Source organism: Labeo rohita, chromosome 16 (assembly GCF_022985175.1).
Source record: "Labeo rohita strain BAU-BD-2019 chromosome 16, IGBB_LRoh.1.0, whole genome shotgun sequence".
NCBI classification, from domain to species: Eukaryota; Metazoa; Chordata; class Actinopteri; order Cypriniformes; family Cyprinidae; genus Labeo; species Labeo rohita.
Genome location: NC_066884.1, coordinates 10,446,271 through 10,457,840, shown reverse-complemented (window position 1 = coordinate 10,457,840; position 11,570 = coordinate 10,446,271). Strand labels below are relative to the sequence as shown.

The window sequence follows — 11,570 nt, the reverse complement described above, 5'->3', positions numbered from 1 at the left end:
TCCATTATATGGAGAAAAATCCTTAAATGTTTTCCTCAAAAAACTATTTCTTTATGACTGAAGAAAGAAAGAGATGAACATCTTGGATGACAACGGGGTGAGTACATTATCTGTAAATTGTTGTTCCGGAAGTGGACTTCTCCTTCAAGGTTGAACCACTGATGTCACATGGACTATTTTAACAATGTCCTTACTACCTTTCTGGGTCTTGAACGTGGTAGTTACGTTGCTGTCTATGAAGGGTCAGAAAGCTTTAGGATTTTCGAAGGATTTTTTTCTTTTGAGTTGAAGATTCATTCATGATTCAGATCTGATTGCATTCAAAGCGATGACTCCAACAGCTCAGGTTGGGGGGAAGATTACAGACACAAATTCAATTTCATTCCTCACCTAAAACTGTCAAAAATGCAAAACATTCGGAATATGCATTACCAGTCAAACGTTTTTGGACAGTAAGATTTTTATGTTTTTTAAAGAAGTCTCTTCTGCTCACTAAGCCTGCATTTATTTGATCCGAAGCACAGCAAAAGCAGTGACATTTTGAAATATTTTTGCTATTTAAAATAACTTTTCTATTTGAATTTGATTTCAAAGCTGAATTTTTAGCATCATTATTCCCGTCACATGATCCTTCAGAAATCATTCTAATATTCTGATTTGCTGCTCAAAAAAACAAAACATAACAAAAATATATTATTATTATTATTATTATTATTATTATTATTATTATTATTAAAAACAGCAGAGTAGATTTTTTTTTCAGGTTTCTTTGATGAATAGAAATTTCAGAAGAACAGAATTGATTTGAAATAGAAATCTTTTGTAACATAAAAGTATTAATTTCTATAATGATTTCTGAAGGATCACGTGACACTGAAGACTGGAGTAATGGTGCTGAAATTTAGCTTTGATCAAAGGAATAAATTACAACTTAAAATACATTCAAATAGAAAGCATTTATTTTAAGCAGTAAAAATATTTCACAATAGTACTGCTTTTGCTGTATTTTGAATCAAATAAATGCAGGCTTGTTGAGCAAAAAAAAAAACATTAAACGTCCAAAAACTTGGTAGTGTAGCTCACAAGTCGTATGGACCACTTTTGTGATATTTTAATGATGCTTTGGACTTTTCGAAGCTTGAAAGCTTCAGTTTCATTTCGGTAAACACTGCATGAAACAGAGCGACTAGCAAGTCTTCAGAATTTCTCCCAATAAAAAAAGTAATAATATTTACAATTACAATGAGATTTTTCATTTGTGAGGTAAGCTATTTCTCTAGAACCGAGCTCATTTTGTTTTTGTTTTTCGGTGCTGTGTTGGCGCTATAAGCCCTGTAGTTTAACTGTAAAAACAGAAAGAATGACACAGCAGGGCAAGGGTGAAAACTGATGAAGTGACCATTATGGAAGACCATTTATAAACGGGAACAAAAACACAGATCACTAGCTTGTCTGTACCGCAGAAAGCTCTTTCCAGTGCGTGTGTCCGCCTCTGCTCACCAAAAGCACTTCTTGTTAACCATCCCACTGATCTGACAATTACCGGCTATCATAAAAACATGACAAATGGTGAGTCAGAGGCTCTTTCAGGGGCCCACTTCCACAGCTGGCCATGACACCGCGGCACACAGAGACCGCTGTGCTTTAAGACCCCTTTCAGGGCCCAAAACAGAAGGGCAGGCTGTTTGTGGCTGCAGAAAAGTGACACACAGCATCGCTAATGACTATCAGCAGTTCTAGGAAAGTTCAGAGGACGCTTGTGACCAATCAGAGGTCGGAGACTCGCTGTGATGACATCACATCTCATCATTAGGGAAATTGAAGCATCATCTGCGTAAATTACAAAGCTGGATGCTTTTTGTGGCCAGACAAGTAGTGAAGGATGAGCTCAGCGTCTTAGGAGAAAGATAGTCTCTTCAAACGCTTTCGCTAATGGAACCTGTTATGAAATGTTATGAATCTTACTTTATGAATCTTACGCTTTTGGAAAAACAGGACCGTGACAAAAGATACAATCAATCTGCAAAGTCCCTATAAAGAAGAGGGTGTGCCATGCTTTTAAGGACACGCTGAGAAACAAGCTAATAAAAAGGTAACAGGAAAAGACAGCTGGAACTTACCGCCTCGCACTCCCTCAGCTTCTTCTGAGCACTGTCAAAATCGAAGTTCACATACAGACACTCCACAAACTCCGTGATGGGATCTTTGTAGGTGTACGACTCCTAAAAAAAGACGATACAAGAAAAAACAATGCAATTTAAGGGAAAGCTCACACACAAATTAAATGTACTTTTCACCTACACTGCTGGTACTTCAACTGGGTTGTGTTTCACATTGCAAATTTACTTGACATGCATGTAAGTGTTTTTTATTAACAAATAAAATGTTACATTACAAGCAGAACTGATATCAGTTTTTCAAGCACAAAATTACAGCTGCTTTCATCTTGCGGTTACAAACACAGCTGTCGCTATTTTCTTAATTGGCACAAGCTGACTGTCAATTTGCTTACAGTATGTAACATATATGGCTGATTTAATGAGAACGATTTTTAATAGTAAAACCTTCTTAAGAAGATTTGGAAAATAGTGTGCAAGTCATATGCATTTTATGGCAGAGCCTGGCTTTTCATTCACATATTTTCATGCAGACTTTCAATTTCACATAAAAATGCAGGATAGAAACACCGAGATGTTGGTAAAATTAATTAAAAATAATTTAAAGAAAAAAGAATGTGAAAAGTATGAATTAATTGTATTTAACTAGTATAAAAACAGAAATGTACTCATGTATGAGAACCTTCCATTTACTTTGTAAAATTAATAAAAAAAAAAAAAAAAAGACTAATAAAAAAAGTCCAATATATGGAAACAAAAGAAATATCTAATGTTAGTAGTAGTAACAATAATAATAATAATAATAATAATAATAATAATAATAATAATAATAATAATAATACAGCTAATTAATCATTAACCCAAACATATGAATTGCTTTAATTAACTAGCATAAACATTTCAATTTTTAAAAAATAAAAATAAATATATTTAGATACTCATGTATGGGAACTCTCCATTTACTGTGTTTGTAAAATTAATTAAAAAATTACAAATTTTAAAAATGACATATGGAAACAAAAGAAATATCTAATGTAATGACATAAAAATAAAAAAAAGCTAATTAATCATTAACTCATACATATGAATTGTTTTAATTAACTAGTATAGTTTATTTATTTTTGTTTATAGCTATATTTTAACTAGTATAATTTATTTTTAACTAGTCTAATATATTTAATTTAATGTATATAAAATAAGAAATGTTTTTATATATACATATTTATATTTACACATTTGATATATTTTTAATTCTATAGTTTGTTTTTAATCATGCACCATAATGTATTCACTATTTATATATTTCTTTATATTTTTATTATTATTATTATATATATATATATATATATATATATATATATATATTTTTTTTTTTTCCATCCACATTTTCATACAAATTTTGCGATTTCACAAAAATGCTGGATGGAAACACCAAGATGTGAACGAAAAAATAAATAAATACAGAAAGAAAGAATTTGCAGTTGTGAATCAAAAAAGTAATATGACTTTCTAATTTATGTCTATGAATAATTTTGGTCTCAAAAAAACTAATATTCGATTAACCCATTAAACTGAATAGGAATCTCAGAATGTTTAATTAGAACGATTACAATAAATCTTTTGAGTTACATATTAGAAATAAAATCAATTTCAAACAATTTCAAAGGTGAGCAGATTATCAGAGAACTTACATTTTTGGTTCAACTATCCTTTAAACAACTGGTTACATATAATAATGAGCAAAAACCTCTGCCTAATGTGCCATGTCTGCAAACAGCCCTAAGCTGAAAGACTTTGTACATTCCCTTTAGCAGAGGACCTGATGGGATGAGCCTGTTTTGGATACGTGATAGTCTCTGGGTCTTCCCTGGATCTAAATACCATAGATGCTTAAGTAACCATGAGAGAGGAAACTTGTGCTGGGAGTATGGTGAGCTCCTCAGGACACATGTTTAAGTGATTACGCAAATGCTGCGGGGACACGCTTATTTGGATTTCACTGTCATTGATCTCTGAAGAAGCTACTGTTGTTGGACACGGAGACAACGGAACACTACAATCAGACTGTCCAGCACCATTCATCAAATCTAATGGGTTCAAGACTCACACGGCCTGAGGAGGCACATAGATAAACAGTGCTTTTATAGTCAGGCCAATACACACCACTTCTTCATTCATTCATTTCCACAGAGGCAGTGAGCCATAAGATTCCCTGCAATGTGCTGGATGTACTAAATTCAAATAAAAATATACTTGGTCACCAGACCAAAAGTGTTGTTTGGTCTGGTGAGGGTATCCTCCCATTGAAAACATCCCTTGGTAGACGCAAGGCCAGTGTGGATGACTGCAGGAAGACCAGCAGAAAACTAAACAGTTATGAAATAGAGCACCACCTGACCAATATTATTGCTCATACTGACAAGGACACAGGCTCATAATTTAATACACTTCATATTATACACAGCGTGGAATAAATACAGATGAAAAAAAATATGTATGCTTTTTCAGCTTGGCACACATGTATGAGAACTCTCTATTTCATGTACTTGCAAAATTAAGTAAAAATATTCTACAAAAATTACTAATAAATAGAAAAATGAACTTGCCTACAGTGTGTAACACTGTATACGAGAATGATTTTTAATAGTAAAACTTGCCCAAGAAGACTTGGAAAATAATCATGTGGACTGATTTTATGACACTTTTTCTGTATTTGATGGCAGCCTGGCTTTCATCTACATATTTTCATGCAGATTTTGCAATTTCACAAAAATGCTGGATAAAAACACCAAGATGTGAATGAAAAATAAATAAATACAGAAAGAATTCCTAAATGCGCATCAAAAACGTAATATGACTTTCTAAATGTATGTCTATTAATTATTTTGGTCTGTAAAGAATAAATATTTGATCAACCTATTATTTATATTATATATTTATACATTTATATTATATTTTGAAAAATAAATAACATACAAAAAATGATAATATATTTATTAAATGCTAAATAATAATTAGAAAAATTATAATATAATATAATATAATATAATACAGAAAAAAAGAATTCCTAGATCTGCATCAAAAAAGTAATATGACTTTCTAAATGTATGTCTATAAATAATTATGGTCTGAAAAGAAAAAACCTATTAATTTTTTTATATTAAAAATAATTTTGAACAATTACTAATATATGGAAAATGGTAAATAATAAATGGAAAAATATAATATATCACATGTGAATTAAACATTAATTCAAAATTTAACTAGTAAAAAAAAAAAAAAAAAAAACATTTCAGTGTTTCAAAAATTAAATTTTTACATATGTTTGGGAACTCTCCATTTACTGTGTTTGTAAAAGTAATTAAAAATCATTTAAAAATGACTACATGGAAACAAAACCAAAAAAAAAAACATAATAAATATAAAAATAGCGAACAAATCATATTAACTAAACATATGAATTGTTTTTAATTTACTAGTATAGCCATTTTATTTGTCGTTTATAACTAAAAATGTATGTATTTATAATATGTGATCCTGAACCACAAAATCAGTCATGAGGGTCTTTTTTTAAATTAAGATTTATGCATCATCTGAAGGCTAAATAAGTAAGCTTTCCAGTGATGTATGGTTTGTTAGGATAAGACAATATTTGGCCGAGATACAACTATTTGAAAAAGAAAAATCTATCATTTTGACCCATACAATGCATTGCTGGCTATTACAAATATACCCATGTGATTCTGACTGGTTTTGTGGTCCAGGGTCACATATATATTCTATTATGTATATATAAATATATCATAGATGTGTACATTTTTAATTCAGTAGTTTACATTTTATTCATCAAACATACTTACACACACACAATAGAAGCTAACTAAAGGACAAAGGAGGACATAAAGTCCTGGCTGATACCTGCTGGATGACTTTCACCAGATCCTTTAACACCTGCCTACGCTTGCGGACGTCCTTGTTAGTGATGACGGCTGTGGTCAGGTAGCGCAGTATGTGTGGGCACATGGTCTGAATAGCATTGAGGTACCTGTAAACAGAAAAACAAGCCTGGTCACAAGCCCGAAGGACAGCTATGATCTCTACATGAAAAGACACATGATACAGTTTGTTGAGGTCGGACAATGTTTTCACAGCACTTTCCAGCAAGCTCTCATACAGTGAACTTGCAGATTCTCACTAAACATAAGAACAAGAATCAGAGCGTGTTGAAAGCTCCTCTGTTCATTGGTCCCGCTGTGGAGGGAAGGGAAAAGGAAAAGCCCCGTTCTAGACACGGATCACCAACTACAGGCCTGCAGAGCAGTGAAACACTATCCACCAGGGACTTGTTTTTCAGCCACAGGTCAACTAGCTGTGGGCTTCTCCGAGAATGAAAGCTACATAGCACTACTATTACAACCCGAGACAAAGTTCCCTCTCTACAAACTAGAGACGCGCAAGAGCTTTCTTATATGGACCCAAAAAAAAAACATACAACAGATGCCTTGTCATAGGGCTGAGAGCTCCTGTTAAAGTGCACTTAACATTTCGAGTCAATTTGGAGGACGGCCTCCGCGCCTGCGGTATCTGTACGAACATCTTTGACCCCCCTCTTCATCCCCCATACGAGGACCAAATTAAATTTCAAGGAGGAAGTGGCGGTGCTCTGCCTCGGCCAGGCCCTAAAGCTCCCTTACGGATCAGCACGGAGAAACACATGTCATACGGAGGAAAAAAGAGGAGGGCTGCCGGATGGTTTAATTAGCCGAAACAATTAAAGGGACAAGGGGGCCTGTGGCACTTGTGATGTCGGAGCTAAAAACGGCAGCGGGCTTCGGCGGCGTGTGATCCCAGTTGGCGCAGCCTTCGGTCTCTCCTCCCTTTGTAGTTGTCTGACTTCATGGCAAACCACAACAGTTCATGCTGTGTTCCTGATTAACTTACACCTACTCGCTCTCCCAGGGAGGCTCCGATGGCCAGACCGCTCACATGAGTCATGATGCCATATCTGGGCTTTGAACAGAAAAAAAAATGCATTATCTAACCGAGCCCGACAGCTACGACCAAAGCCATGATACAGCTTAATCGGTTGCTAAATGACTTCGCGAGGTAGAGGGCAAAACAGGAAGTAGCAGTTCAGTTTCAGTGTGTCACATTCTCCTTGCGGAGCTGGGGATTTGGGATAAGGCTGCAACTGAAAACTACTTCGATAATGGATTGCGGCGTTGATTGTGCAGTTGATCCAAGTTTGAGTCCAGTCTGCATCATGTCTTGCTGCCGTTTCACCTCACTCTCAGCGTACTTTCCTTTTGGAGCAGTTTAAATAAGGAACATTACAAAATAAGTGTCAACTAGTCAGAAGAAGTAATAAGTAGAATGTTCCCCTTCCTCTGAAAATTGCATTATTACAATTCTGGCACATACTATAGATTAGGGTCAGAAATATTTGCCCCCTGGAAATCATTTTTGGCACTTGTGAAGGAAATTTTTTTATAACCAACTTCTTATCACCAAGCTATGCTGTCTTTCAATGTCAAATCTGATTCTGAAATACTTCAGTTTATCCAATTACTTTAATCTATATTTTAAACTGTCAATAACAGTAAACAAGTCAATAACAATAAACATTTTAAAATTGTATTTAAATTATACATGTAAAAAACAGGAGCTCATAGAGCTGCAATACTATGCTCCCGTTGTAATCACTGAAGCTACAAAATTATTTGCAAGGATGCAAAGAGGTAAGGGGTAAGAAAGGCAAGAACATTGAGTGGATAGAGAAAACCTGCCACACAGGTTTTTTTTTTCTGGGGGGTGTCTGGGTCAATATATGCATTGTCACACTGTGTGTGTTTATGTGTGTGTACACCTACTGTGTAAACCAGTTTAAGTGGACCGGTGTACTCACTTGCCCTTGACTTACTCTTAATAGCCAGTCAAAGTCATGACTGTTTGAGGAAACCAGTATAGGCCACATACAAAAACTAGAGATGCACCAATCATTATTAATCATGGAATTTTTTTTTTTTTTAACAAGCAAATGGATCAATTCTGATACCGATTTTATATATACATTTCTTAAATTCAGACTATAAAAAAAACTTCAAAGATGATTATCTCAATGATCACTGTTTATAATAAACACTACAAAAGAGATGCTACATATGTGTAGCATGAGTTTTTTTTTTTTATTTACCTGCAAAATTTCAAGATTTAAGGCAAAATGAGTGGTCTGATTTTAGCTTTGTGAAATTATGCTTAATATCCATTAAACAGAGGTATAATAAAAAGTGCCGTCGGAATTTGTAAAAACACGAACATGATTGGGCTGTCGGTTTGGTTGATCGTGTAAAAACCGACCACCACCTTCCCAAAACACTTTCTCATCGGATCTACGTTAATCTTGTAGGTGACCAATTTAGATTTCAAAATGGTGAATTTTCACCCAAGGGTAAGGAGTTCGCATCTATGTAGTTATGATTAGAGAATTTATGAGCGTGCACACTCAACAACAGCTCAGGCGTTTTCAGCACTGGCGAATCTAAGCAGCTCTGATTGGCCAATGCATTCTTAAGTTCAACAGAAACGTGTTTGATTGGTTATAAGACTCAATCCTGCACAAAGCGGTGTGTAAAAGCAATCGGTTACAGCAATCGGTTACGACAGCTGTAATATGTTGAATTGTTCAGGGGCATTTTTTGCCCCTTTGTTTTGAATTTTTGGGGCATTTTAATTCATTTTCACCACACGCCCTCATTTATTTCCAACCCTGCTATAGACAATAACTAAAAAAACATGATTATTCTATTTCAAGTAAAAATAAACAAAATTTCAAATGAATAGTTTTAAAGGTTTTTAAAACATGTTAGTGAATTCAGCCATCAAATAATTGTTCAATATAATAAATTAAACAGTTTTTAAAATTAAAAAATATATGAAGAATTTATTTGCAAAAACAGATTTTCCGAAATCATGTTTTTTACTGTTATCATGTTTTTATTGTTTTATTGTGTTAGTTTGCTTTTTTTTTTTTTTTTTTTTTACTTTATATTAAAATAACCCAACTGCAGTTTGATTGAGATTAACTGGAATGCACAATGAAAAAATATTATTTTTGAATATTTAAGTTAGCTGTTTTTGCTCTTCATATTTTAAATAGTAAATATATGTTTTTAAATTTAATTCATTAATTAAATAATTTAATTAAATTTTAAGCCTTTTTATTGCAATAGGAATAGAGAGATGACAGGAAAGAGCTGGGAGGAGAGAGGGAAGCAGGTTTCAGCAAAGGACCGACAACGCACTAACTATTGGCGCCAACAAAACATGTCTATTTTTGATCAAATAAAGCCTTGGTGAGCATACAGTAAAACATTAATATTGTGAAATAATACCATTTAAAAGAACATTTTTCAATTGTCATATATTTTAAAATATAATGTATTTCTATGATGACAAAGCTGATTTTTTAATAACTATTACTGCTGTTTTCAGTGTCACATGATCCTTCAGAAGTCATTGTAATATGCTGATTTGGTGTTGAAGTTGAAAAAGATGTGCTGCTTAATATTTTTGTGGAAACTATTATTTTGTCAGGACTTTATAATAAATAGAAAGTTCAAAAGTACAGCATTTAAGTGTTTTTCTTTTTTTTTGCTTCACAATAAATTCAGATTTCACAATCATAAAGTGGGGTCACCGAGGGAGGCTCTTTAATAAAATTGTAATTGATTAGTTGTTGCGGCCCTAATCTGGTGGCTCTGAGAGAGCAGGGAGAGAAAAAGGTAGAAACAAAGCAAAGGAAGGTGGTGCAGTTCCAATTTCATGATGCATCTGGAGGGAGGAGGGGAATTAGAGGTAAATCAAGTGAAACTCTGAATCCACTCTGCGCTGGCCGGGATAGTGTTTCGGCGGCATTAGCTTTCCTGTTTGCACCTACATCATAGGTCATCTTGTGACAATATTCTCTCTCGAACTGCCCTTGGACTTGGTTGAAGCGTATTATATGATAGGCTATCTTTGGTATCGTTTTCCCTGCACTAAAAACATTTCGGTTTCTGTTTTTGTTTTGGCCGTCTGCTCGATGGCACGACTACATCACGAACGATCTTCAGGCAGAGAGCACTGGATCATACCCGGTCCTGAACGACGGCCAAACAACTATGAAACGAACCTGAACGCCACAGGCTGATGTCAGCCTAATTGTCAACAAAACTTCAAGAATAACAAAAAGGAGGAGAACAGAAAACAAAAGGTCTTTTCACAGGGTCAAAAACAGACCGTGATGCCGTCTTCCAACTAAAACAAGTCTATCCGCCCTCCAAGAACGCAATACTGTTGTGGTGCATAAAACGCAGTGTATCTAATGCAGTAAATTACACTCAGATTCAGATTTATAGGGTCTGATTGCTCTTCGTGGCCACAACTCTGCAAATAAAAGCTGAAGGCAGAAGAGGTGAGAGAACAACACAAAAACGAAAAGTGAAAAGAACGCTGCCAGCATTGAAAGACCTCTGATCTGACGAGCCCAACCGCAAATTAGAAGTACCTTTCTGGAGCGATTTTAATGAAGCATAATGAATGTTTTTGTATAATGAGCACCTACATCCAAAGGGCTGCTGTTAAGCCAGGCGACTGTCTCAAAGGCAGGTCAAACATTCACACTAGGTTCACGGCCCCACGGCATTGACCCTCAAAACTGTGTGAATCGGTCATGAACGGAAGGAAAAAGCCGGCACAATAGGCCACATCAATCTGTCTTTTCACCCACTATGGTCAGGTACTAATGACTAATTATTGGTCTTCTCACCCTTTATCACCTGTGCTGGTGGGAAATGGTGGAAAACATCATCTTGGAGGCAAACAAGTCCATTTTGTCTTTGAATAGTGTATAGGCATTAGGCTCCACAACAGTGCATTAGGGGAAATGCGTGGCGTTAAAATAGATGGAATGTAGAATTATTTAGTAGATCAAGTTTCCTATGTTACGCACCTGGTGTAAACCAACAAAAATAGCTGACCCTTAAAGCTTTTTTGCACTCAAGTGCACACTACAGGACTGAATCTTGTTGCCCTTTAATGTGACAAGTCCTTGACAAGTCAGCAACAAAAAGCACCTGATTACAGCCAACTTAGTAGCTGGGGCTGAGACTATTATTAATATTATTATTTGTTTTGTTGTTTTATTTTCTTTTTCTCATAGTTTATATTTATTTATTTTTACTTTATACAATGTTATTATTATTATATTATACTCAAACCAACATTTCTTTTTCTTTTCCTTTTCCTTATTTTCATTTTTATATTTAAATGTTAATTTATTTATAACTTTAAATAACATACACTTACAATTAACAACATGCAATTAATATATTATATACACATCAAGAAAAATTACATTATTATTAATGTTGTTATTTTCAAAAGCCGTTTTATTTTTATTGTTCATATTTTATT

At 34.4% G+C, this 11,570-nt stretch overlaps 1 protein-coding gene across 1 annotated transcript in view; it reads right to left on the bottom strand.

Annotated features, from left to right (window-relative positions):
- The window catches only part of eif3ea (eukaryotic translation initiation factor 3, subunit E, a), a 63,168-nt gene that overhangs the window by 20,710 nt on the left and 30,888 nt on the right, over positions 1-11,570 (bottom strand). Inside the window, exons 8-9 of the mRNA XM_051130347.1 lie at positions 6,036-6,162; positions 2,121-2,222 (exon numbers count right to left, since the gene is read on the bottom strand). Coding sequence (XP_050986304.1) covers positions 2,121-2,222; positions 6,036-6,162 — 229 coding nt within the window. The remainder of the gene's footprint in view (positions 1-2,120; positions 2,223-6,035; positions 6,163-11,570) is intronic.